The 27,885-nt window shown below is 53.4% G+C and overlaps 4 protein-coding genes across 4 annotated transcripts; 3 read left to right on the forward strand and 1 right to left on the reverse strand.

Annotated features, from left to right (window-relative positions):
• Positions 1–1,835: 1,835 nt before the first annotated feature.
• SPBR_05223 (cytochrome c oxidase subunit 6a) lies at positions 1,836–2,713 on the forward strand (the record flags this gene model as incomplete). The annotated part of the gene is made up of 4 exons (XM_040763500.1): positions 1,836–1,974; positions 2,078–2,102; positions 2,368–2,535; positions 2,668–2,713. The coding sequence occupies 4 exons, from the start codon at positions 1,836–1,838 to the stop codon at positions 2,711–2,713; spliced, it is 378 nt and encodes a 125-aa protein (XP_040615494.1).
• A 975-nt stretch (positions 2,714–3,688) lies between these two features.
• SPBR_04640 (uncharacterized protein) lies at positions 3,689–6,660 on the reverse strand (the record flags this gene model as incomplete). The annotated part of the gene is made up of 6 exons (XM_040762917.1): positions 3,689–3,952; positions 4,027–4,713; positions 5,035–5,647; positions 5,792–6,437; positions 6,495–6,557; positions 6,630–6,660. 6 exons carry the CDS (start codon positions 6,658–6,660, stop codon positions 3,689–3,691), a joined length of 2,304 nt encoding a protein of 767 aa, XP_040615495.1.
• A 5,483-nt stretch (positions 6,661–12,143) lies between these two features.
• SPBR_08954 (uncharacterized protein) lies at positions 12,144–12,574 on the forward strand (the record flags this gene model as incomplete). The annotated part of the gene is made up of 4 exons (XM_040767080.1): positions 12,144–12,161; positions 12,219–12,349; positions 12,416–12,429; positions 12,504–12,574. 4 exons carry the CDS (start codon positions 12,144–12,146, stop codon positions 12,572–12,574), a joined length of 234 nt encoding a protein of 77 aa, XP_040615496.1.
• A 5,109-nt stretch (positions 12,575–17,683) lies between these two features.
• On the forward strand, positions 17,684–22,291 carry SPBR_04551 (uncharacterized protein; the record flags this gene model as incomplete). Its single annotated transcript, XM_040762828.1, has 1 exon — positions 17,684–22,291. One exon carries the CDS (start codon positions 17,684–17,686, stop codon positions 22,289–22,291), a length of 4,608 nt encoding a protein of 1,535 aa, XP_040615497.1.
• Positions 22,292–27,885: the final 5,594 nt, after the last annotated feature.

The raw sequence follows: 27,885 nt of genomic DNA on the forward strand, positions 1-27,885 counted from the left end.
CCCCTCATCTGGTACGTCGTGCCTGCCCCTCGCCATTCTCGTTTCCCTTGATGTTTCCGACTTACTCTATGGTGCGCAGCGAAAGCGAACACGAGGTACGACCATCCCAGGCTTGGTCAAGCCCGGCCGTGCTGCAGCTGGTGGAAGGATGTCGGTGAGCGATGTATGGGCGTCGTTAGAGCGGCGCCCACGACACAGCGAGACTCAAGTCAGGCCGGGGAGATGCCCAACACCGAGCAGCGACGAAAGCAGACCAGCGCTGCAGTCCCTCCCCTCCGTATCTGCAGGTGTTCGATTGCGGTCGTACTGTGGGCAATGCCCATGCACGGATCCGTCTGGGCGGCTCGCTGGTTGGCCGTGGTACCTCAAGATGCAAGAAGCTGTACACAAATGTGCTGCGACACAGCAGGACAAGGCAGCAAGCGTGACGGGAGAGGAAAGCGGTGGCGATATGTGATGTCGGAGACAGAGGGCGAGTCGGTGAGAGGCGAGGGGAAAAGGACGGTTCCGGCTGCGGAAATTGTCGTACAGGGCAAGGATGTTTGTCGCTTCGCAAGAGAGGTTGGGGAGGCAGACGGTTGCACAAGACGGGAGCCCGATATTAAGTCGCTGCAGAGGGCATGCAACGGCAGCACGAAAACATCGGCCGTTGGACGGAAAACGTCGGTTGGACGAGGGCTTGTTTGAGAGACGACGAGAAAAGGAACGGAAGAGGCCGGTGCGGCGTTGAACGCTGCCGAAATGTACAAGCACAAGGTGACGATAAGACGTGGGTGATGGAGGATGGCGGTGGAGAATATCGATCAAAGGAGGCGTCGAGGCGGACGAGGCTCTTGGGCAACGCACGCAAGCGAACCACCGCGCAGCAATTTTGCCAAGATATCCGGTCGCAGCAGGCGCTATCAGACTAAAACGCGCGTTGCCAACGGGGGCGAAGGAAGGCCGCCAAGTGGAAATATGCGTCGGACGACACGCTGAATTCGAGTGGGCTGAAAATGCAACAAGAGGGAAGAAGATAAAAGAAAACAAATATATGGAAAGTGGCGAGACAATATGAGACGACAACAGGTGGGATCTCGGGGACCAACAGCCCGCTAACAGCCGTGGAGAAGCACGAGAGGGCGGATGCTGAGGGTCGCAACATAAAGCCTACGACGTGAAATGGGGAGAAAGACAAGAATAAGAAGAAGACAAAGAAAAGGAAGATCAGAAGATCAAGACGATGCAGAAAAGAAGTCAAAACGGAGTTACTAGAGAGCTAGAATAGCAAGTGCAAGGCACGGAAGAAGACTCACGCGGCAGGAACGAACCTGTCAAGCAAAACGCAGGACAAGGCAGGTGCTGCGAAAGATGTCGATCAAGGCACGCGAGAGGGGCACGCTGATGACAGCGCCTGAGGGATGGCTCCTTCAGGGAGCACCAGTGCGCTGGTGATGGGTCGTCAGGTGGCGCCTGAATGGTCACTTGTGCAAAACAAAGGCGTAATGCCCAGCGGTCCCAAAACAGGCAAGAGTGGCCCATCCAAGCGTAAGTGACGTTATTTCAGATGCCCATGGCTGGAGCGGACCGAGTGTTTTTCCGGTACGGAGCAAGACTTGGTCAGTTGGCCAATCACAACGCAGTACAGTTGGTGGGGCGCGGTATTGGGAGTGGCCTGATTTGGCGTACGCTTGAGTGTGGTGCTTTTGCGGGAAAAGCTTCGTCTCCCGAGAGCCGGTGGTTTTTCGCTCTTGACCTGCTTACCGTCCTCGTCCATTGAAGATTGCCTCACCAGCAACGAACCACGACCCAACGTAACACCACATCGCCACTCCTCTGTATCAATCGCATTCACAATGCTCCGCGCTGCCATCGCCCGCCGCGCGGGCCCGGCTGCCCGTCGCATGTACTCGACGCCGACCACCGGTGCTGCCGGCGAGAACGCGTTCGTTCGCGAGCGCCGCGCCGTCAAGGAGCACGCCGCCCAGACGACCAGTGAGTAGCCCTGTTGCAATGGCCCATGATGCATGAATAGGGGTGTCTTCTGTTGCTGGAAGAGCGCACGTCAATGGCACAGCATCGCTAACCGTATACCTAGACCTGTGGAAGAATATCTCCATCTTGTAAGCTCCCTTTATATCCTACATCCTTGCCGTCAACCTTGCCCTCTCCGTCACCCGCCCTGCCGATAACGAGCCGTCCAACCATCCGAGTGATCGAATCGCGGATCGTTTGCGAACAATATGGATCCCACCGACGTGTCCCTCGCCGACAAACCGCTGCATTTATTTCGTGCTGCGCTCACGATAATTTCGACCAATCCCGCCGCTCGACCGTTCACATATCACTTCCACATTTCTTTAACCATTGCTAACCACCGGAAAACAGCGTCGCCATCCCTGCCCTGGCCGCGTCGGGCTACAACGCCTATCTCCTGTATAAGGAGCACTGGGAGCACTGGGAGCACCTCCCCCCTCTGGAGGAGCGCACCGAGTACCCATACCAGAACATCCGCACCAAGAACTTCGTGTGGGGTGATGGTGACAAGACTTTGTTGTAAGTATTGAGTTGGGAAGACAAGTGGAAAGACGAGAGACCAGAGGCGAGGAAGCGACCAGACGAGCAGTCGAGACGACGGTACGAGAACGACAGATGACCATATGAACTGACACTAACTCTCCCGTTTAGCTGGAACGAAAAGGTCAACTACCACAACAAGGACAAGGTCGCTTAAAGTTGCCGTTTGAGCTTGCTTCTAAAGTGACCAATGTAGCACTGCTGTGGTGCTATGTTGGCGGGAAAGAGGAAGCTGACCGACCAGTGGTGAGGAGTGTGGGAAGATGAGGGTTTTGCATAGAGTGGTGCGTTGTATTGGGTGGTCTTTGCTCAGAGCATGTTGGATGCTGTGCAAGCAAACACAACGACGTCACATGAAGGCCCCTACATGTACGGGTCGTTTAATATCATCAGAAAATCAATCCATACAAAGCATCTGCTAAAGACAAAGAACGCCTCGCCAAGTCTGTTGGCAGGCATTGCCGCTTTGTGAGAGGTCGGTTGGCGAGTGACGCACGACGAATACGAACGAGATAGAGTGCTCTGGTGTTCCCCAGACTGGTATATTTGCAAGCTCGTCCCGATCCCGTCCTGCACTTTAAACTCTGTACAACGCTTGCTTAGGAAGCTTCGTGAGTTGGTCGGACAGGACTTTGCCCTGTGAGTTTCTTAATTGCAGACAGCATCGATTTCTGCGCCTACCCTTTCTGAGTTATGTTGCCTCTGGGGAAACACCGGGATGTTTTTGTTCATTCGAAGATGAGTTGTGTAGCGGAACACCTCACAGAGGCGTATGAAACTAGACATGGTCTATGATACATAGGAGAGCATGAGTCGACCAGCGAAATTATATTTTATTTATAGCGAAAATCATAAGCTACCCGTTACGCATTATACTAAAATCAGAGAAAACAAAGAATAAAAGGAAAACGGCGAGCAAGAACAAAGAAAATAAACCACTAAAACAAAACAGAGAGTGCAAAGACTGGAACAGAACCAATTAAGAGAACCACAAAAACAGGAAAAAGAGACAGGTAAAAGGGGTGACGAACAATAAGGAATCGGGCAAGTAACACGGAAAATATAAAGAAAACAATGGTAAAGATGCACCAGGCATCTCACCTGCCACTACAGTTCACTCGGTAGCACCAGTCTACGCGCCGGTGCTGGCATTGGCTTCACGTCCAGTAATGCTGGGCAAGGTGGATAATCTGGTCGAGGCCCGTGTACGAGGTTTTCGGCCGATAGGAAGCTGTGGCCGGACTGTCATCGCAGTGGCAGGCAGCGGAACACGGGACACAGGACGTGAGAACGACTGAGCCGCTGATGTGCCAACGTCCACACTACCGGCCATATTGGCAGTAGTAGGGGCCGGCCTATTTGGCGGGCCAGGTGCCGCATGAACTGCTTGTGGCCCCTGTAGAGGATGTCAGTAACATGTCGACGCAAGTATCGTTCAATACGTGTTACTAGTTGCGGAGATAGACTCACCACAATAAACATGGGAAAGGTACCATTCTGGCCAACATTGAGCTCTGCGGTGCTCATTGGCTGATTGGGCTGGCCATGCAGCGACTGGGAAATGGTGGTCCGCTCAGAAGGAGATGGAGCGTGGTCCTGAGCCATGGAAGATTGAGCGTCTGTTGCTTGCGTCGCTACAGACTCGTTCACTTGGGGAACCTGAGCCTTACCTCTCGCCTCGGCCTTGGCCCGGGCCTTGGCAATGGCCTCGCCCCGTTTCTGCGCTTTAGCTATGCGGGCCATCTCGCTCTCGACCGAGAGCGGTTGTTTGTTGCGGCGGGAGTGCTCAGTTAGGCCTTGGGACATTTTCAAGATATATTCGGACGTTGTGGTAGCGTCAGAGTTGGCAATCACCTCTGCCGCGTAGACGTTGAAACAGGGGATAAGAACCTCGCCAACAGGTGTGGGAATAACGCATGGCCGGCCGAGGGTTGGCGGTACTTGACCGGGCCCCGTGGGAAAGCGAGGGATCCGGGCATCGTACTGATCATTGGCATCCAGGTCGTAACAGATCTCCGTCTCTTTCTCTCTCTCCTGATTTTGATGTTGAGTTTGTGTCTGCTGCGGCGATGCCTGGGCCTTGAGTGATGGCTGTTGTTTGGCACGCTTTAATGGAGACGACTCATCGCCCTCGACCTCGACCACTCGAGTGTGCTTCTGGGGAGACGACGAGGTCGGAGTTTGCACGTGGACAGAGACAGGAGGCAGGAATTTGATCCCAGTGCTAGGCACAGCATTTTTCTGGGGTGCGGGGACGGCATTGAAAAGAGGAGGAGGAGGAATAGATTTCCGGCGATTAATACCAGACACAGGATGTACAGTCCCAGAAGACTGCGAGACGCGGCGGGATTGTGGACGTTTGGCTTGGCCGACGCGAGACTCAGACGTACTGGAGCTCGGTTTGGGATCTTCAAGCACTATAGAAACTCGTCGAGGCTGCTGTGATTTGGGTTTGGGCTTGGGTTTGGTTTTGTGTACCTGGGGACTCTGGGGAGCTTGGGAAGCCTGGGAAGCCTGGGGAGCCTTGGGAACCTGGGGAGTCTGAGGAGTCACGGGGACCTGGGGGTGGAGAGGCCCGACAGGATCAAAAGGAAGTGGAGGTGGAAAGGGCACGGTCGTAATCTCTGCCACCGGCAGCCACGGAAAGTTCACAGAACTGCTCTCAAATGATGTCGGAGCACACTGGGCGGGTGCCTGTAGCATGTTGGGCTGCTGAACAAAGGGGACGTAATTACCGTGCGAGTTTGGCTCAATTTGTGGCACAGGCGCGTAGCCGACATTACCAATATGCCCTGCACCCACCAATGCTGGCGTGGGGTTCGCCGCTGCACTGGCGAATGCCATGTCCATGGACATATTCATGGTTGGATCCATTGTCGGCTGCGTCGTGGCGGGTGCAAAGACGTTCGTGGCGGGTGCAACAGTAAAGGGGATGTTCCATTGTGCTGCCTGAAGGACGCTGGAATCTTGGGCACCCACAAAGGGCATATTGCTCGGTACTGCACCAAAGGCTGCCGTCTCCGCAGTTGCCGGAGGCAGATAAGCCTGCAGGTCACTGTGGCCCATGAGCGATCCGTACATGGTGATGTCACTGGGAGTGAAGTTCATAGTGTCTGAGCTTGTAGTCGTGACCGCAGCGGGCGCCTCCACCAAGCCACCAGATGAAAAGCGTGGAGACATGTGCATCTGACCCGAGGACACGTCCGTAATGTCCGTTACCTCAGTGGAGGACGACGTGGTTGGTGACGAGTCATTCATAGGCTGTACTATGGGAAACTGGTCGAAAAATGTCTGCATTGTCGGTGCTGCCATGGGTGCCGCCATGGGTGCCGCCATGGGTGCCGCCATAGGTGCACCGCCCATATTCGCAGTGCTCATGCTCATCTGTGTGGGCGTGGGAAAGGCAAAGGAAGCGGGTGCCACGAGTGCAGTGGGCGCCGCCGGCGTGCTTTTCGTTTCATCAATCCACATGGCGGAGTCGGACCGTTCGCCTGTTTCAACAGTGGCATTCCAAGCACCGTCTTGTAGGTTAGACTGCTTCCGGCGGCGCTCAGGATAAGCGGCATCCTCGAAGCTGCTGTCTGGACCAAAGGCGCCGGCGTATGCGTTCGTTTTCATGTCAATGGACTTGGCAGGATCAGTCCACTTAGGTTCGACCTGGGGGGCAACTGCAGACGAGAGAGTGGTGGTGGTAGACCAAGAAGTGGTGGCTGGGTTGGCCGAGTTGGCCATTGTAGATGTCGATGTTGGCGACGAAGACCAAGCCGTATTCGGGATGGTATACGAAGTCGTGCCAGTTGTGGCAGCCGGTGCGTTAGTGCTGATTGGCATGCTGCTGGTGTTGCTTATGTTGTTGTTCGATGCAGATGTGGCAGAGGTGTCTACCGCAGTATTCTGCGGCAAGGAGGATCCGTCCGGGGGCACTACGTCGTCGTGACCAGACGCTTGGTTGACGATGGCGACTTGGTCCGGCTGAAGGGGAATCGTGTATCCCATGTTCTCTAAACCGAGGCTCAGAGTGAACGCGCCTCCACCGTGCCCATCTGGCTGAAATACCCAGCCGTTGGTGTTACTGTGTTTATACTGGCCAGGGGTCACAGCCATAATGAGAAAGGTGCAAGATTTTGTATTGGATTTGTTTTCTGAAGAGAGTAGAAATGGCGTACCCGTATATATGCTCTTTTATCGTCAGCAGGGTAAAAAAAGAAGGTAAAAGAATACTGGAGAAGGAATGCAGAGAGATGCAGAGTTTGAGCAAAAAGAAAAGAAAGAAAGGCCGAAGAATATTTACCCAACTCGCGAGTGAGGGGACCACAAGTAGATATATGATATTTCGGTAGTGGAGAAGGGAATGACCAACGGGGAGGAGGGGCAGATATTGGAAAAATAAACTCACCAACTGGACGTTGAAAGGAAGAGTACGGATGCCGCACGGTAAATAACGAATTACGTGACGAGCAACTTGACGGATGCTCAGAGTGTGGGACAGAACAAGTGAAAGTCGAGAAGTATGGTGGTCGAACTAAGATATCGTTGATAAAGGATGACCGTACTAGGAGATACTTGATTGACAACAGAACATCAACCTTAGATGACGAGAGACTGTGCGTAGACGGAATACTATTGATGTGGTTCAGCGGCGTTGGTGTTGTTTGTTTGTCTTCCCATCACGCTCTGTCTGCCGGGATAGGCGGTGTGGCAACTGCGGCCTAATCACCAGAAGGAGGAGGAGAGAAAAAAGAAACAAGTGATCCCCTAAAATAAATAGATAACAGAGGGTTTAATCAGAGAGGGGCCTATGCATAACAGAAGCGTGGGAACAGTAGACAATAAAGGGAACAGGATTTGGTAGCAAGCATGTTTTCTGCGTCAGCCTTCAATATTTATGAGAGGAAAAGGATAGAAAGGACAGCAATACGACACAGGATGAATAGCAAGCAGTGTGCGTTCATGTCAACCAAGATGGAGCCAGCCTTGGAGACTGTCTCTCTTGATTTGGCACAGAAACCAACCAGAACCGTCATGAAACAAGACATCAAACGAGATAAATTTGCAATATCTGGAAAGACAATAGCTATTAGCAAAGGCACTCTGTTGTTTTGTGAACGTGATCGATTATGTTCGGCGAATGCTGTAGTAGTAGAGCTCGTGTACTCCGTAGAACACCACAGAAGGGATGTCTCGCCTTGTTGGTCCCGTACGGACGGCGGCTTCCCGTGGTATGTGGGAGTTGGTCCAAAACAGGTCTAGAACGAGCACCAGGGGAAGAGAAACGCAATTGGATCACTACACGAAAAATGGAAAACGCCACGGGAAACGCACAGAAAGTCGAAAAAACAAGACAGGAGGGGAGAATGGGCCAGAAGACGTGGAAAAGGGAAGTGTGACAAATGACCCAGGAACGGCGACGGATGCACCTCGACGTGGACGTCTAGGGTCTTCCGAGGAGTTATCGGAACCTCTGGGTCACACAGTCGTGTGCTAGGGTCTGAAAGAGGAAATCCGAACAAACGCGAGAAAGCACAAACGGCGTAGAGGTGCTAGAGAAGGTTGAGGGAAAGGAGGAAAATGCAGGAGCGCAGAGAGACGCAGAGAAAAGAGCGAGAAAGTGAAGAGGGAGGTGATGCAAACGAGAGACGGGACTGTAAGAAGACAACATTCGTCTAGACCGCTCATGGGGTGACACCTGATGACGAAGAAAATGTGATATATGATTTCTGAAGCAGAGAACTCATACATAGGAAACCACATACGAGGTATCGAAAAAGAAACAAGGACAGGTCAGCCAACGAGAGGACTGTGTTGCCCGAGGCAAATTAGATGCAAACAGAACAGGTAGGGAGGAGGGGCCGGCGAGATGTTGATGTTGGGCTTCTTCGGCGTGTCACACGGGTAGATGCACGGCTGTGCTTCGTGGCAAGGGTAAAGGAAGAGGTGAAAACGAAGAATGTGAGCGAATGATCCGAAGCGTGTGCGATGTCAAGGGGCCAATGAAGCATTCGATGTGAAGAGAGGTGGGCATTGTGAGAAATGCGACACAAAACTCGCAACAAGAAGACAACAACCCGGGCCCAGATGGCGGGAATATGATGGGATGTGGAGAGGAAGAAATGAGGCGAAATTCGAGCAGGAAATAAATGAAGCTGAGGTTTTGCTTTTCAATGATGTCGTCTGTGTTTGGAGGAAAGAGTGAGTGGCTTTCAGCTCAGTTGCGGAGCACTATTTCCTGTTTGGGGTTCTAGGGGAGGGGAGACAGCCGTCGCTCTTTCCCGTGTTAGTGGTGGGGGGAAGACAAAGTGTTTGGCAGGAACGAACTATGGCGGGCCAGGAACGGAAAGAATAACAATAAGGTCAATCCAGCCCACAGTAACCATAGCAGACATCCTTACAGCAGGTGAAAGGTGCAAATTAGCACACTGCGGCGCAGAAAATTACTCTGTAGGGCAGGCACGATGGTAAAATTCAGCACGAGGCACATATATCTTGCCTTGACATAGTGGGTGGCTCTTTCCTGGACTATTATGGGATGAATAGGGGCTGCTCCGAGAGGCTGCCCAACCTTTTTCGTTTACTTCTTCCTTCGCCCGCGAACAAGACTTATCTCCAAAACACAATACTACCGACTTTTAAGCGAGAGGCACAATATACGGAAAGCTAAGAGAAGACACGAACACAGCTGGTAAGTAAATTTTATCCAACCTTGACGCAGCAGGAGATACGATTTCTGAAAAAAATAAAAGCTCCCCAGAACTGCGGCGCTTGTACTGTACTTCTCTTCCGGGACAGAGACAGCCCCCTTGCATCCTTTAGTTCCAAGATGCAGATTGGTTAATGGGCTTGCAGTCGGATTTTACCCGTGCAGAGTGCAGGACACAGCGCCGTGTTCCCTTGCTACCTGGTTCTTTGACCTAGTCAACGACACGTTAGTGGCTTGCGGTGCTGGGCCGAAGCAAGCGATACAACACAATAACGGCGCTGCATGCTAAGACCCTCTCCACGCGACAGGGAGTCCGCAAGTGACGCTTCTTTACAATCACCGTTAGCCCACGGTGCCGGCACTACAAGGGTTAGCACAAGGTATTACGGAGGCTCATAAAGATAAGGTTCCCATCCCATCTAACATTCTCAAACCCACTTGTGGAAACCCAGACAGTCGGACTGCTGGTACAGACAATCGCTCATATCTCTATGCAACAATATATAGCCCTGAAGGGACTGCATCCCAGAAAGGATGACGTGATGGCTTTTGACTCTTTCCATCCGTGTGTTCAAGCTTGCACTAGAGTCGAGTACTGCATACGGACAACATGCCTCCACACCTCTGCTTAAGAGCAGCGTTCCTCTTGACAGCATTCTCCACTTGGACGGCCTTCCGCTGACCAGTAACAAGGCATATGCAGCGCAAGACATAGCAAGAGAGGGTGCATGGGGAAAGGGGGGCTTTCGAGAGCAAATACGGGCTCCGATATGAACCAACTTTATCGACTGGCTTTGTCCCCCACCCTCTGCTTGCTTCAAGACGCTCGCAAGCTTCCCCGGTTGGTTTAGACCTGGCCCATCCTCAATACCCCCCTACGAGGTCGAATAATGATCGAGCTTGCAACGACTAGCAGTGCATTACAGCACTCACCCCTGTTTCCTATCGTGTCTCCCTGTCGTTTCTTGTTTACCTCCCAGCACCGGGCAATTATGTCCCTCAATATTTGTGGAACCAATTGAGCTCGGAGGAAAACTTCACACCCTCTACCATTAGCAACTCGATGGTTGCAAGAAATTTCCTAGAAAATGTACAACCGGTACTTCTGCCAACAGACAAGTGTCATACAAAGCCCCATGTCAAACGCCTCGAGTTGCAAATACGTTAGGTCCACCGCTTGTCCTTGGGCACTGGCTCAGCTAGGACTTTGTTTTTGTTCTTATCTTGCCACTCGGTGGCCCCTCTGCCTGCAAGCTCCCGAAGCGTGCAAACGAAAGTGGTCATATGAGCCTTTTTTCGACAGCAAATCCATGACAAAAGTAGCAGCACCGCTTCTGCTTGTCCATCTAGTCGCAGGTGCCATCCCGTCTTCAGTGCACGCCCGGGTGTCATGCTATGTGTGGCCAGCACAGCAGCCGTCGTTGGTTTTTCTTTTTTTTTTTTTTTTTTTTTTTTTTTTTTTTTTTTTTTCTTTCTCTTTTCAGAAATCTCCTAGGTGGGTGGCTCCTTCACACACTCTTTGCACCTCTCGTCTTCCGTCCAATCGCTGGTCTTTTTTTTCTCACTCTTGCCACACGTTCTCTATGAAGTTAGACGTGCTGTGAGAGCCATCTGCAACTGCCCGCAAAGCTGAACAGAAAAACATAATCACGGCATATTGCATATCTAGAGGCAATTTTGCACCCCTGCAATAAAGTTCATGACTCCAGCGTCACACGCAGACGACAAAATTACAGAGTATGGCGCGCGGGGTTTCGGAGCTGGCTGATGTGCTGGCAGATGCAGGGCTCGACTCAGCTGGCCAGCCTTCGACTTCTCCCCGTTTGCTCTCAATGCTTCATCAGTTTAGTCAACACGGCCTTGCCAAGTCGCTATTTTCCCCTTCGCAGGTTAGTGCGTACGCTCAATTTGAAAACCACCAGTGAGCGACGTCAGGACACACTTTTCTCCACCAACACTACTTTCGCACCACCCGGGCCGAGCCTCTGCTAGCCCAGTGATTGGCAGAATAGTGTGAACAGGGGGGAAGGAAACAAATCACCGTTACTACACAGTGCGGCGAGGATCACTAACAAACAAGACAGGGATTATTGATTCAAAAGAGGACAGGCAGATGCCGTTGCTTTTCAGATGCCTTAGTCCTGTCACGCGAAATGATGCTGCCCTGTGGGGAGAGTAAATGTTTGTCTCTAATGCCAGTGACGGCGAGGTACTTGGCACCTTGCCCAACGGCCACTCAAGGTGGATCCGTCCAAGTCGGCACGCAATGTGACAAACAGCCGGAACACACGACCCAGACGCAGAGAGCAGAGATGCACCCATGTCTTTGTTTTCTCCTCCGGCTGGATACTTTCTCGAGGCGGTCATCGAATCTGCAGTTCGACTCGCTCTGGCTCTCGTTCTCGCCGCAACAGGCGGTCGCCATTCCGCAGACACACGCGTTGGATGACAGTGACCTTATCGGCTCATGCGATGCAATTTGTGAGACCAAACCTCTGTTTTACTTTTTTCAAGTCTTTCTTAGTGATGCTACCCTCAGCGGAAGTGCCGTTTGAGCATCCGAGATGTGAGAGTATGCTCAAAGTCAGAGAGAGAAGAGGGCAAGCAGAACGAAAACGCAGCGCTGTAGCGGTCTTTGCGTGCCTGTTTGACTGCCCTTGACAAATTTACAATTGGGCTAGCTCCATCGTCCAGATCAACAAAGTTTTTGGTGAGGAAGCCATGCGCTTGGAACCCGCTGGCCATTCTCGCTCTGCTTTTCTGTATAAATGGTTCATATCCAGCAACCGTTTATGTCCTCGATTCACGCTTCTCAGAAGAGCCCACACCAAGTACCGATCACAATTCTCAAACTCGCTATCCAAGACCGCATCTCTCCAAATCTGTCACCATGTGCACCGTCATCTACGTACGCCATCACTTCAATTTGTGTTACGGGTCTCACACTGGCTAACTTCGCTGTCAGCTTGACTTCAACTGTGGTCACGAGCAGTATATATTTCACAATTTCTGTGAAGATTTCATGAAGCGCGGTAAGCGGTGCTTTTCTAGGCTGTGCGAAATGCCAGAAGACGCCATCGTCAAGATCGAATACAGGTACGAAAGCCATATGCCACCAACCCAAAACACTACTTTGCTAACCTCACTTCCCTTCCATTACAGATTCGATATCTGCGGTATGTATGAAATGCAGACTTCACGACGTCTATCCAAACACAATGACAATCTAACTGCTCTATCCTTTCTACAGGCAATTGCAAAGTGAGGCGTAACGCGTATATCGCGGCCAGGAAGGCTATGGCATCACGCCTCGAGAAATAAGTGGCAAGGCAAGCGGGATAGACTGCCCACTCTGTCGTTGGTTAGCGGCAAGCAGAAAGTCGCTGTATCCCAAAGTTAGATTCGATAGTTGAACTGCAGTTTATGAATACAACATAGACATGCACCAGCGATGGTTCAGCTGGGCCAAAACACCAAAGGCGACGCAACCCACCGTCTCTAACTGGCTCACACCTCACCGCCCATCCATTTCCCAAGATTTTATGCATCTTGGTAAGCGACCCTCCTTGCCAAGTACGGCAGCATTGCTACTCTGCTACAGCACCAGTCTCCCGAAGACAGTGGAGACTCGTATCTTTTTTTCTCTCAAGTTTTTTGCGTTTTTGGACCCTTTATTTTGGGCGGGCCTTGATAGACACTAGCGACGATGATTTGGGTGATGTAGTCCGCTTTTCAACATCTTGGTTCAGAGATCGCTTGGGTGCAGGGATTTGTTGACATTCAGCGCATCCAGCATATCCAGCCAGCTGGTCAATCTTAGGCAGACGTGATTTTTTTATTTTTTTTGGATATTCCAACTTTTTGCTTTTCCGTTACAACAATTACTGCAAACAGCCAACTACACCTTGCAAAGCGACATTCCGAATCACAAATGGGGTTGTGTGCCCATGGACTTCCGACTGACTACATTTAGAAACTTTCCCGACCGGCTTTGGCAAAGTCACTGTTCATTTTATTCATTTCCCTATGGTAGGTTGGGACGCCCTGGGCATGAGACGTTGGTCTGTCTGCTAATGTTTATCTTCTGACATTTCTAATCTTAAGCCAGCCCCTGTTTCTCTCCTTCACCAACTACACGCTTGGCCACCCCACGCTTTCAACCAGAAAGTCATCGAACTGCACTGTGGGGGAACACAACGTCAGTCTAGTGACCTGGTGCAGTCGACCAGACGAGGGTTAACAAATTGGCAACACAGAAAGACGCAAAAGAGGAAAGACAGTTTACTTTCTTTTATCGGAGGGAGTCGTCGGCCAATCAAACGTTTACATGACAAAACCACACTCGGCTTTCAGCGGCCCTTCGTCATTGTTGTCAAGAGCTCGACACCTCGCGTCACATAAAGCCTCCGTATCGTCACATTTGTGGCTTTCGGTTTCTCATTCGCTCCATGCACGTTCCCGGCAGGCTGTGCTGTCTGTTTTGTCTCACTTGTCTCTGAGGTTTCGTTTACATGCACCTCCAGAGACGGGAATTTCTCATTTTTACAAGTCGCTTCCGAAGCAAGTCAACTGCATCCCACTCTGGACATACGCCGTACATCTTTCCTAACGCCCTCATCGGTTTCCTTACAGAGCCCGCACAACCGACACGGGTACCAACATAACGCTGCCTTTTTTGCTTTCTTGCTTTCTTGTGTCGCCTATGGCACACCGCCTTATGCCATGGGCTCAGCCGCGGCCACTGTTCGTGCACATCGTTTGATTCTCAGTTTTGGACTTTTCCCCTCCATACCAGCACATATGACACCACCTCGCCATCGCGGAGGGAAGCCGGGTGCAGTCCTATTGGAAGCCGTTTGCACTTTTCGCTTCCGATGATAATGATTCGTTGCGACAAAAAATGACAACAGAGACTCGCCCTGTTCCTGTCGTTTGCACTTCGTATCGGCATTCCGTCCGACCCCGAGCCTAGCCGGCATCCCCGTATGTATCTCTTTTTTTCGTCTTTTATGTCTTTTTGTCTCTTGTCTTCAATTTCCCTTCAGTTTGATACCCACATTTATTATTTTGTCCCTGACTTAAGCCGTCGTATCCGAACGTCGACTCACTATTATCTAGTATCCTGACCTTTTCTATCCAGGCGCATATGCTTCCAGCTTTGTCCAACCCGAAGCACTCAAGGAGTTCCAAAAGTCAAGCACTTCAGGTTCCGCCCTACTTTGTCAATCACTTCTTCACAACCATCACATATTTTGAACCTAGCCCCTGAACTTGCACCTCCCCTCCACTTCAGAGGAGCACCCCTGCTGCCCAAAGACAACAGACGTGAGGCTTCCTTGACCGACTCAATTTGTGACAATGTTGCACAACCTGCACAAAATAGATTGCCCAACGGCACAAGGAAGACAAATTGCCGCAGGGGAGAACAGACAACTCCACGCGAGGCATGGTGTGTTCTCTGGGACGTTTCTGGCGTTGGCCGGTTTCTCATGTAGCAAGCTCGAAATGGAAGTCTTGTTTGGCATCACAACCGTGGCAAGGCTCTTTTCTCCTTCTTATTCACGTTTGCAGTATTTTGTTCTGTCCCACATACTCTATTTACAGACACAGCCATCTCACATACACTGGCGTCTCCACCATCATTTCAGGAGCTGTCACCAACGCACCAGCGGTACCTCGCAACCTTTCGGATCCTCCCCTCCTTTACGACACGAGATACAGCGCCAAGTTAACCCACCAGTTACAAGAGCACCTCCTTCTGTCGTTGCGCCCCGTTTATCTTTGACATTCTATCTTTATTTGTGTATTTGTCCCTTGCTGACGCTGCAAAGGCGCACCGGCTGTTTGTTGTTGCACCCGAACGAAGGCTTGGCACGAGGTGATTGCCTTCTTTTTGTCTGCTTGTCTGCTTGTATTCCTGTCTACCTGTCTACCTGTCTTCCTGTCTTCCTGTCTTCCTGTCTTCCTGTCTTCCTGTCTTCCTGCCTTCCTGTCTTCCTGTCTTCGTCTCATCTCGTCTCCTCTTTGGAGTCCAGCGTACTGTACTCCCTACAAAGCGCAGAAAGGGTGGGTAGGACAACGTTTGTCGTATTCCCCTCCTCTCGATTTTAGTCCGCCTGCATGCTCTGCTTTCTTCCTCTCTCTTCTTCCCTGTGCCTGTGCACGCATTCTCCCCTCGCCTTATTTCCCCGTCTTGTTCTGTCTTGTCTTTCCCTCCCACATCCCTCCCACATCAGCTGTCAGTTCAGTCGAACCGATGTATCCCATGCACACATGCACCCAGGCACCCATGAACCCACGTACATGCCATCCCAGTGTGTTACAGGGGGCTCTTGTCCATAGTCAGTCATCCTCCCTTTGCAAGAGTCCGGCCGAAACGACGACCAGGAGGGTGCATCGTGGTTCTGTCAGTTGTCAGATTTGTGCTCTTAGGACAGCATCATCGCTCGCCGCGTATCCAGCTCTGGGGAGTATACGTGTGCGTCGTGAGTGTTTGCATTTATTTCCCGTTTCCGTGTCGCTTCCGTCAATAGTCTCAGTTCAGTCCAACCTTCCTTACAAACCCGTATCCTCATGTGATTCGCGGATCCTGATAGGTCTGATTCTCTTTACCGGCCCAGGATGGGCATCCTCTTTTCTTGTCATTATTTTATTCTCTCATTTTCCCTTTTTTTGTTTGTTTTTGACTTCTTATTCTGTTTTCTTGTTTGCATTCACATCCGCGTCGACCTTTTCTCATTATTTTTCGTCCACTTCGCCCCACTACATGCTGCTTGTATGACTTCACCTATGCAACTTCCCGTCGTCCTCTTCACCGATTCCCCCACATCCTCGCAACGTTTCCTTTTCTTGTTCGTGTTATTTTGTTGCTGTTTATTGCTTCCTCGTACGTTCCGCGTTTCTCCTTCTCCCACCCCCCAGCCCCTTGACTCACGTCTTCCTTCTGTTGGTAACAGATAGACATGTTTTGGGTACAGACTTGGGAAGCGTCGGGAAGGTCGACCCGCCTGGATGCCGTGGAAAAAGGGCCTGTATGCTTTTATTCTAGATTACCGTCCGCTCGCAGTCTGTAGTGCAGAGTGCCTCAACTCTCTGGCATGGTCTTCCCCCCTGCTGCCGGGGACGTCTATTTGTGGACGCTGGCATATCTCTGTGTGGAGTACAAAACTAAGTTACATTTTTCTGTTTTTATTCTACCCTCGGTCTGTAGGCCTGCGTTTGCCTGCAATTTAGCATCGTTTGCCATGCTGATATGATTCATCAGAATTTTGTTTTGCCGCTGTATTGTTTCGTTTGCACAAACAGGACCATGTGCAACCCGCTCAGCAACCGTCACCAGTATCCGTCTCAATGCGCCGCCCCGTGCCATTCTGCTCACTTCTCATTCTGAATGTGGAAAGGGACTTGCATCCCGTCCTCTCCTCATGGCCTGACGTTCTCATGCCTCTTTCCGTCAAGAGTCGTCGATGGTCTCATCCCCTTTGTTTGCTTCAGTGCCCATGGCTTGTTTTCTTTCTTGTTGTGCTCAAGTCGGAACCTGATTCACGCTTTCGTAGTTTGGAATATAAGTATATGTGATTTCACGCTCTCGAGACAGATGTCAAGGACGGAATGTCATCCCCATCTTTCCGCCTTCACATCTTCCCACTTTCATCACCTTTCCACATCCATCACAGACTCCACAGCCCTCAGTCCGACACTCTCTTTCTTCCTTGTTGTCCTTGCGTTCTGTCCCCGCTCACGCTCTGTCTTTATCGTTTCATCGTATTCACTGCTTTATTGCCTCTGCGTTTTATCTACATCACCAACAAGAAATATTGCAAAAAAAAATATTACAAAAAACCTATACATTTTCATAAATTTTACTTTCTGTTCTTCTGCGTTATCGAGTTCGTTGCATTTTTACTTGACTTTCTCAGTACGCCGCAATTTCACAATTTCGGACTCTCTTTTGTTTTGTTCGTCCCCTTTCTCACCAACCACAATAAAAAAAAAACAATTGGAAAATAACACAACGTTCAAAAACACATAAAAAACACACACACACACAAACCCCACATCGCATTGCACAAGTGTGAGTTCGCTTTCGTTGTCCGTCTGCTCAGTTTCGGTCAACTTGAATTTCTTCGCATATTTGTATTGGCACCTCCTGTTTCCAAGTTCACAACAGCTAGCACTATTTTCAGTCCTGTCGTTGCCTTCATCGAGCTTCCCAGCGCCTTCACATATCCATCACGACTTCAACAAATTCAGCGACTTTTGGACTCGCTTACGGCGGTCAGTCGAAGGCGTCCTCCATTCGCATCCAACGCACCAAAGGTATGTTATGTTGACCTTCCGCTTCAAATTTATCTGTCTACCCTCTCAACTTTTTGCTGACGTACCTTTATGCAGACGTTTCCAGAGCCACCTGCAACTTGCACGTCCGACATGGCATCCCGCAACACGCCCGAAACGTTCTTTGACGAGGTGATGCTACGTGATCTTGAGGATCCCGGTGAGACGAGACTCGCATCCCTCGACCAGGACGGCTCCGCAGCGGACCAGGTCCCTGCATTGGCTGGTGGTGAAGAAGACGGCAATGACGATGACGATGGCATGGTGTTTGAGATGGACGACCCCGATCTTGACGTCCCTCTTCCGGACATGAGTGGAAGTGCAGCAGCCATCTTCAACGTCCACCGACGCTCTGTATCCCACTCTGACTACCCAGCGGGGACAGCACCGCCATCGGCTCTCCAAGCTCACAACCGGTCGCGAAGCGGCTTCTCTGGCGCTGCTGCATCGTCCACCATAGTCGCCCACCCCCACACGCCCAGTGTGCGTCCGCTTCTGCAGACGTCTTCCCCATCGGCCCCAACAACAGGCGTGACGACACAGACTGCGGTGGCGTCCATCTTGCCCTTCTCGCCGTCCCAGTCAGTGCTCCCTGTGACGGGTGGCCGCGACACATTCATGGGCTTCCAGCGCGACAGCCACGTCTTTGACACGCCCCCCTTTGCATCGGCCGCGGCGCGCGCGCACGAGCTGCAGCAGGCGCAGTTCTATGCCACGCAGCGCCCTTTAAGGGCAGCGGCATCCAGCCAGGCAGCAGGTCCAGCGACTGGCGCGCCCGCCAGTGGCAGCCCCGGCTCCATTTCGATGCCCATTCCCATTCCCATTCCGGCACCGCACGCGGCATCGTCTCCCCAGCAGCAGCCGCAGCCGCACTATGTGCCCGGCGAGCTCCATCCGCACCATCCACAGCACTCGCGCTACTACCAGGCAAACCAGTCGAGCCCTATGGAGCTGGCCGCGAGGCACGCGCAGGGAACCAGCGCTGCCATGGCAAGCCCCACGCGCTCAGAGCGCCGGTCGTCCCGCTCGACCACAACCAACGCGGCTGCTCTTCCACCCTTTGCCGACAGCGAGGCGCCGGCGTTCTGGTCGACCAACATGGTGCTGTCCACGACGGAGACGGTCGGCATCGACCCGGCCGAGCTGATGAACCCGTGCGTGCCGCTGCCGCTGCCCACGCCGCTGCCTTTGACACCTCGCGCGGTGGTCGATCACTCTCTGTCACAACACAAAGACATTGTCGAGTCATGTGCACCGTCCGAGCCCTCGTCTTCACAGACATTGCAAGCCACTGGATCTCCGGTCGACGATCTGGACAGTCTCCTGGAATGGGGTGATGAGCAGGAGCAGGAGCAGAAAGAGCAAGAGGAGCAAGAGGAGCAAGAGGAGCAGGAGGAGCAGGAGGAGCAGGAGGAGCAGGAGGAGCAGGAGGAACAGGAGGAACAGGAGGAGCAGCACCAACAGCAGCTGCAACGGGAGCATGCGCAAGCCCAGGAGCGAGAGCAAGCCCAAGAACGCGAGCAAGCTCAGGAACATGAACAAGCCCAAGAGCGAGAGCAAGCCGTGGTGCAGCAGCAGGACCAAGCCATGCGCGACCGCGATGAGATTGCGCGACGCTCTGCCGACATCGAGCGGCTGCAAGACCTGCTCGTCCGCCAACGCAGCGAAGAGCACCAGCGGCATCGGGCACGCTTGGCCGCGGCCGAGGCGGCGGAAGACGAACGCGCCCGCAGAGCGCAAGACGAAGACGAGGCTGCCCGCCGCGAGCGAGAGCAGGAACGTCCGCGTGCCGCTGCCAACAACGACAATATCCGCTTCAGCATCCCCGCGGCAGAACGATCCACATCGGTCCAGCTCTACGAGTCCTTCATCGCTCTTCGTGCTGTTGTGCAGAGAGACGGACGACGGCAGTCCCAGTTGGCCGCTCAGGCAGCTCGAGCCCATGCTGTCCAGCCAGCCCCTATTGCACACCCAGCATACCCAGCACACCCAGCGCAACCGTCGCGGCCTGCTCATCCATACCAGGCATCCCAGCCGGGCTTGTACCCACAGCCACCGCCGCAACAGCACCCGCCTCACTTCGCCGCCGGACACACATCGTCTCTGCAAGCGACTCTGCAGGCCGGCATTCAACGACGAACGGCCGCTCATGTGGCGCGCGAGCTGGCTGGCACTCAAGCCGGCACCAGAACCAGCCATGGCACACTGGGTCCAGCGCCCCTTTGGACTCGCCCTTCACGCCCAGCGCCTCTGTTCATCTCGCCCTTTGGCCCACCGCCGGCGCCTCGAGCACCTCCCCCAGGACCGCCAGGACCGCCAGGACCTCCGCTGCCTCCACGGCCTCAGCCACCTATGCCCCCTCTCCCTCCCCTGCCTCCTCTGCCAGTGAACCGCCCCCTCCCGACGCTGCCTCTAGACTTCCCATATCCGCCGCGCCGGACTCGTTTCGTCCTCTCACCTCTGGCGGCGCCCTTTGTCCCGTCCTCGCAACGCCCATCCGCTACAGAGGATGCAGGTGCTTCTTCGAGCAGTGCCGATCCGCCCGCACCCAAGCGATACGAGCCCCTCGTCGTCAACGGCAGCAAGCCCTACATCTATGGCTACGTCCCCAGCGCGGACCGACACCCCATGTACCACCACAACCGGTACTACACGCCCCCCACAGCGCAGTCGGCACCGCCACCTCCCCCGGCACAGCAGGAGCCTGCCGCCTCGTTTCCAGTCCAGCAGCAGCCCATCGCTACCACCCATGGTCAACAGCATGGCTCGGCTGCTTCCACTCCCGAAGTGGTCGTCTCCATCAGCCATCGTCCTCAGGAGGCATCGGCCGTGCATGCACCCACCTCTGGTGCGTCTCCTGTCGCGGATCACAACGCATCGATCGCAGATCAGAGCGAGCCGCGGTCGTCTTCGTCGCCGCCCCCTCCATCCGTGTCACTGTCCCGCCCCCCTCGTGCTTCGTCGTCGCTGGTCGTGCGGCGCCAACGCACGACGTCGTACCGTTCGTCCCCGCCGTACAACCGCGCAGATCGGATCCCCGCCAGCCGAAATCGACCCCGGGTTCGTCGAGCGCTGCGCACCGTTCGATCGCGCCGCCGGGCTGAGGCCAGTGCGTCCTCGGCTGGGCAGCAGCCGGGCGACATCGACGACATGGCCGAGATGAGCGACGAGGAGGACGGCGCCGACCCGACCTGGCCTCCCACCGCCCTGTCGAACAATGCCGACTCGCCGCCGACCTTTTCCTCGGGCCCCCCCTCGCCTGGCGGACTGACGTCCTCGTCCTTTTCGTCTTCCCGCTCGACAGACTCCACAGCGTCGCCCGTCGCCACGACCTTTACGTCGGCAGCGCCATCCCTGCCGTCGTCTGGCGCGTCTGGCGCGTCCGGCCCGCCCTCTGTGTCGGCCGCCAGCTCGTCGTCGGCCTCCACCACTCGCTCGACCACGCGCTCGGCCCCTGGTGGCAGCACCAACCGGTCGCTTTCGCTCTTTTCCACGACGTCAGCGCCGGCGCCGCTGTCGTCGTCTGCCCCTGCACGCACAGCGTTCGCCCTCCCCGACGCCCGATCGCTCCAAGGACGCCGCCTGGCCGACATGGCCGCGCTGGCCATGACGCCGATTGTGCGCCAGGAACCGCGCCCGCAGCGGCCCGTCGTCGAGAAGCAGCATCAGCAGCAGCAGCAGGCCATCACGGACAACTGGTCTGGCGACAACCATCCGACAAGCTCGTCAGCCGCGATGGATGCCGAGGCCGGTGGCGACGTGGCGGCTGTCCTGTCGCAGACGGCGGCACCGATGGCGCTGGCACACCGTCCTGATGCCATCGCGGATGCCATCGCTGAAGCCGACGTCGATACCAACGTCGATACCAGCGTCAACGTCAGCGTCGATCTCGACCTTGACACGCGTGCCGTGGAACCCGTGGTGTCGGATGCCGACCTTGATGAGGGCCATGACGAGTTGGAAACGGCCAATGCTGCAGCCACCGCCGCTGTCGAGCCGATTGTCCATGCACACGCGCGTCTTCCGTCGACCCATGCCAGCGATGCGAGTGCTGTCGGCGACCTGGCTATCACGCCATCGCTCCCTGTGTCTGTGCCTGTTCCTGTGCGTGTGCGTGTGCGTGAGCCTGTCCCTGCGCCGCAGCCTCGCCCTCTGCCCCCCATTCCTGTGGAGGGGCCCCTCTCCCCGGCCCACATCTTCCTCTTGCGCTGCCCGCCCTCCTTTTGGATCGACTTCGTCCCCCTCTGGGCCTACGAGATCAACATTGCCCGCTACAACTTTGTCGCCTACATGGAGCGCACGCGCCAGTCGCTCAAGAACCCGCCGCCGCCGCCGCCGCCCTTTGCGACCTCGCCACGGCGCCCGCGCCCGCTGCCCCCGCACTGGACGTGGCGGTGCAGCTGCCGCCGCCGGCACATTGTGGTGTTGACTCCTGCGTCGTGGGGGGTGGCACCGGATCCGCAGTGGTGTCGTCGGTGTGGGGATGTGCAGCCGGCGCGGTGTGACGGCGAGGAGGGCGTGGACGACAGCGAGGACGGTAGCGGTAGTGGTGGTGGTGGTGGTGGTGGCGGTGGAGGTTGTGGTGGTGAAGGTGGACGTGGTGGTGGTCACGGCGGCCATGGTCCTGGAGGCGGCTCTGGTGGTGGTGGCTGGCCACCGCCGCCAATGCCGCCGCGGGCGGATCATCAGTACCGGTACTGATGCTGTTTCTTTACATTGTGTTTGTTGTTCTACTCTGTTTGTTTTCCTATTCTGTTGTTGTCCTACTCTGTTTGTTTCCTATTCTGTTGTTTTCCTATCCTGTTGTTTTCCTATTCTGTTGTTTTCCTATCCTGTTGTTTTCCTATCCTGTTGTTTTCCTATCCTGTTGTTTTCCTATCCTGTTGTTTTCCTATCCTGTTGTTTTCCTATCCTGTTGTTTTCCTATCCTGTTCGTTTCCTTGACTTGATGTTCGAGTTTGCCAATGTCCTGTCCAGTCACTGTTTACGTTTGGATTCATTTTCTTTTCACCCTATGTCTTGAGCCCCATCCTGTACTTTTGAGTTGAGTATCTCCTGTCTCCTTGCCTTCGTATTTCCTTTCCTCTATTTTAATATTTGTTTTGGACCTGTTTCTTTTTGAGGAATATTTCCTATGTTTGGATTTGATTTTGATTTGACTTTGGTTTGACTTTGATTTTGATTTTACTTTGATTTTACTTTGATTTGATTTTAGTTCGTCTTGTTTAGTATACTCAATAAATCTCTCCTCTCTGACATTTCTATGTGCATGCATTTTTCGCGAGCCATTCTTCAGGTTTCCAGCAATTACATTTGCAAATATCCAGGCAGGTGATCCTTTCCCGTTTGTGATTAATACACTTCACTAACTCTGCTACTACTCCCACTCCGCTTTTGTCTCCGTCCAACATCAATTCATAGTTACAACGGCCACAGTCAAGATCACCGTTTGAGCCCCGTGGTCTGGAGTTCTCCCTCGTTTCCATCTTCTTCAGCCTTCTAGGACCATCCCTGGGTTCACGCCATAGACTTTGGGACGGTGAGCAACAGAAACGGGTCTGTTGGATGACCTTCTTTTCTCCATCTCGCAAACATGTCTAAACGCGTTTGGTCTCTGCAACGCGACCGCCAAGCGCATAGCGGCCGATGCAGTACCGATCTCTGGCCTCTCTCTCGGTCCAGACTGGGCTGCACAAATAGTGGTCTGCGGTGGATCAACTCAGTTGGGTCCATCACGAACTACTTTCGCAAGGTCGCTCTCTGGCGAATAAAAGGCCATATTCACAGGACTGTCGACTCAGATATCTCCGGCCGGATTTACCACAGTACATCACCGTCGACGTCTGCTGACCAACGGGCCGGAATCGAGGCGGAGGATACAATGTGCTATGGTGAATCTGGAGAGGTGACTTTCTTGATCTTGATACACCACTATGAGACAGACCCAAAGAAGGCCACAACTCATGGCGTAGAGCACACCTAACAGACACTCTTCCATTGGAAAGCTCCCTCCCTCGCACGGCCGCTACTGGGAGTGAGACGATTTCGGGCACTGTACGGAAGACAGAGTGCACTAACTCTCTGTGGTCGGAAACGAAGCCGTTCGCCAACGGCGAAGAGGCAATTCGACAACAGTTACAGCGTTCGACAGCCGTTGCTTCCGTTATGGCTCTGGTGCTCTAGTGCCTGCTGTGCCTTTGCCTGTTGGGGGCGACTCGCCGGAAGGGGAAATAGTCCGCCGGAAGGGATGTAGTCCAACAGCGGGAGGAGCCAAGCTGAAGAGTTGCAGTCGGCGCTGAAGCTAAAGCTAAGCTACTGCTGGGAATAGAAAGGGAGAGATTGCAAGAGATTGCACTATCATCAGCAGCCGACAGACTCCAACTGACGACTGGCAACTGAGCCGGCAGAGCATCTCCCTTGTCTACGTCATGTTCTTGGCGAGTGATCACAAAAGCAGACGGCAAATACCAGGAGTGTGAGCCCGAGATGGCCGAGATGACCGAAAAGTGACCACTTTGGACGAAAGAGGAAAAGAGGACAACATGAAATGAAGCGTGTACGAAGGGGCACGATGGGTCGCCTTTCGTCTTCTGTCACTCTCGCCTCTGTCGCCTCTGTTGTCGCTTTCGTCGCTCTCGTCCTTCAAATGGATCTCCAATGAGCGTCATCGGCTGTCCAAGTCATATGAAGTAGCCACAGTGGCGCGATGCTGTCAAACTGCGCCTACACCAGCCATTCAAGGCCGTTGCTGCTGTCACTAGCAGGCCGTTTCAGTGACAGTCCAGGCCAGTGCCTTTCCTCCTCCCGCCCCTGTCGCACTTGCTGGCCACCAACACGCCCAGACAGCTCCTGTTTGTGAGCCCCGCTTTATGCAGGCAATATTGGCGGGGTCGTCTTTCAGCAGGGCTTCACTTCTTCTGCAGGGGATCTTGAAGGACCCCCTGCAGGGCAGTCAGAGACCAACTTGACTGCTCTCCTCTTGTCGCTTTCCACCCAGTTGTCTGTCACCATATCAGTTGTCACCCACATTCTATTTCAGAAATGAGAGCTGTTCTAGAGTTTGCTCGTCGTTGTGCTTCAAGCGGCCATCTTCTGCCCTCTTGACTCTCGCTGGAGCTGAAGCCATCTTGGTGGGGTCCTCTTACCGGCTTCAGTGGATCCACCGGCAGCTCAGCAGGCCACATCCCTGCACGCGCTAAGACGTTCAGCACGGACCAAACCCACCCAAGCCCAGAAGCCAAAACCCGCCGATCGCCCGCTAGGGAAACCCTATTTGGACTCCTTGCCCTTTCCGGCCACTAACACAAAGTGAGCAGACGCCTGACTGGACAAGAAACGACAGACACGACAGGCGACATAGCGCAGGCGACAGACAGAGAGACAGCGACCGTTGGGCCTAAAATGGACTCTGGCATGGGGCCAGGTCCGTCAGGCCCCAATATATCCAACATTTGGACGGTATCCCTTCTTACGATCCTTCCCTTGCTCCATTTTTCCACATACTGTCGGCCATGGGCCTATTACGGGATTGTCTCGCTACAACGTTAGGAAACCAGCCGTTCTGAAAACAGCATGCCTCCGGGGGAGGGGGGACTAGTGGAAGCGTCACAGGGGGTTTAAGCGCTGTGCTGGTGTTGGTGCTAGTATAGAATCGAGGTTGGGTCTTCAGGGCGAGCATCCGGCCGGCCCTCGCAGTGTGGCCGCAGGTGGTCCTCCAACAGCAAATCGCCGCCTCCCATCTTTGTGTCTCCCTCGTCTCGACGGTCTGTTTTCCTTCCGTCATCCAACTTCGACACTACACCTCGACCAACGTCGATTCCACTATCCAGACGTTTGGATTTCTCTCCTGACGCTCTCGTAGCGCCGGAGCTATAAGCATCATTTTCGTTCGTCTTTGTCGCTGCCAGCACATCTCCGGGCTCTCAGCAGCGAGAACAAAGGCGCCGCCCAGCTTGTGTCACTCACTTTGTTTCTTCCACTTTCTACAAGATATCTCCGGCGCTTGCGAGTAGGGTGATTCACCCCGGAGCTAATGATCTCAGGGCAGGGCTGACGAAGGGAGAAGAGGAGGCGACGCGAAATGAGAATCATGCAGCGAAGCACGTGGTTGGGGAGAATTGAAAGACAAGAGGGCATCTGAATCCTGCCTAAGAGAACCCAATGCAATTAGAGGCAACAGAATTTGAACGGCGAGCAGAGAAGGGCCGACAGGACGTTTGAACCAGCCGTTGGTCTGCGCTTGTCCGATCTACGATCTCTGGCTATGCTCTGGGGACACGCTCGGCACTGTCACCGGTTCCTTTTTTGGGACCATCCTGAAGTCTGGATAGAATCCTGGGTCGGACTACTGCTTCGCGTCTTCGCCGTCCTCGCACAGCATACCACAATGTGCGACAGGAAACGACACGTTCTGGTGGACATTTGTCCGCAAATTGCACAATCTCTATAAATGTAATGAGACAGAGGAATCAGATGGAGTGATGGACAGGTTCTGCACCCCGGACCCTGCGTGTTATGTACAGTGTAAAACGTACGACATATCGTTTGTGTTGAACGAGCTGAGAACATCCTGAGGCAGATTGATCGTAAATCAAGAAAGCAACGACTTGAAGACCACTCAGAAATACATATCCGCTGGCCTGAGGAGGCGACGGCTAAACACTGGCTGTGACATTGGAAACAGACCACTGAAAGCACAGCGTACAGGAGGTACGACATACATTGGATAGGTATAGGCACCAGGAGAGTGGGAGGGATACTCGTAAGTGACAAACGACAGGCGACGGCGACAGGCGACGGCGACAGGCGACGGCAACAAGTGACAAGCGATACAAAAGACCAGACTCAGAAATAGTACGACGCACAAGAACGAGAAACTGAGCAGATAGCTCATATTTGCGCCCACGCAGGACAAATGGTGGGAAACCACCTACAGTGAAGTCGAGCCGGCAGACGAGGTGCCGAGAAAGCACACAGCACTATAGCTAGATTAGCGTTGGTGACACAAGAGGAAAAGGCAGCGGGGCCAAATGGGAACCGTGAAGGCCTCATGCCCCCAAATGGGAATAGTGGAAGTCGACTGCGAGCAAAGAAGGGGAGAGAAAAGGGAGGTGGCTGGGAAGAAAGGTGGCGGCAAAACAAAGAGGTAAAATCAGAAGGCTGGCGATTGTCTGAGAAAGGAAGAGACGAAGCAGGTCGAGGAGGGAAGACGACCAGAGATGATGGGAGCAAAGACGGGAGAAAGATGGGAACAAAGATGAGAGGAAAAAGAGAGAAAAATGAGAACAAAAAGAGACCAAAAAGAGAGCAAAATGAGAGCAAAAACGGAACAAAGATTGGAAGGATGGAAACATGCACGGGACGATGTTTAGCGGCTCTCCCTTTCTCCCTTTAGCAGAGGGCCAGCACGTCCAGTCGACACAGACGTCGTACGGCCGGCCATCCTTTGGCTCTTTAGCGTGTCTGTTGGATATGTTGGTCTGTTGGCGTCTGCAGGGCTACGTTTTAGTGGGTTTACAGTAGCGCCCAGTGACGAGCGCCTACTGGACGTGGGGGAAGTCCTCGTCCTCTTCCGCTGTGTCGCTCTCCTTGCAGACTATGGCAACTCGTAGAGCAATGACAGGCGTAGAGGACGACCGTACACATCGTCAACAAAAAGCGAACCAGTTCCTACAGAGTCCTGTATATACAAAGGGCAGCGTGGTGCAGACGCGACAGAATACAAAGGGAGACACTCCAAACGGTGTGCAGTACCTGTTTTGGCCATATGGATGTCCGCGTCGTCTGTCGTTCGTAGCATGTTCATTGTAGACGAGGAGTGTTACAAAGAAGAACAGTCTGTTTGATGAATGTGTTCTGTATTGGAAAAGTAAAATGAAAATTATCTGGTGCTCGGTTGTCCGAGACTTTGCCGTGGCTTCCATGCTGGATCCATGCATTCTAGGTATCCCTAAGTCCATCACGTCCATGTTCCATATTTCCTCCATTCCATAAGTGACTGTCGAAAAGAAAGGGTCACAAAAGAAAGTTGAACAAAAGAAAAGAAATCAGAAAAAACACATGATATGTTGCGCCGAGATTCAAGTCTCGGCTACAGGATATTGCTGACGGGGAAATGGAAATCGTAAGAGACGATGAGACAGAAGAAACGTGCTCAGACGGGCACACATAATGTGTGGAAATGAAAATGCAATACAGAAAAGAAATGACGATAGCTAATGAGTGCAAAGAAACAAGCCCTGACCTGGCAAAAGATGATGTAGGGAAAATGCCAACCTTAGAAAAGATTAAGAAAA

Source organism: Sporothrix brasiliensis (assembly GCF_000820605.1).
Source record: "Sporothrix brasiliensis 5110 chromosome Unknown Cont21, whole genome shotgun sequence".
Taxonomy (NCBI): Eukaryota; Fungi; Ascomycota; class Sordariomycetes; order Ophiostomatales; family Ophiostomataceae; genus Sporothrix; species Sporothrix brasiliensis.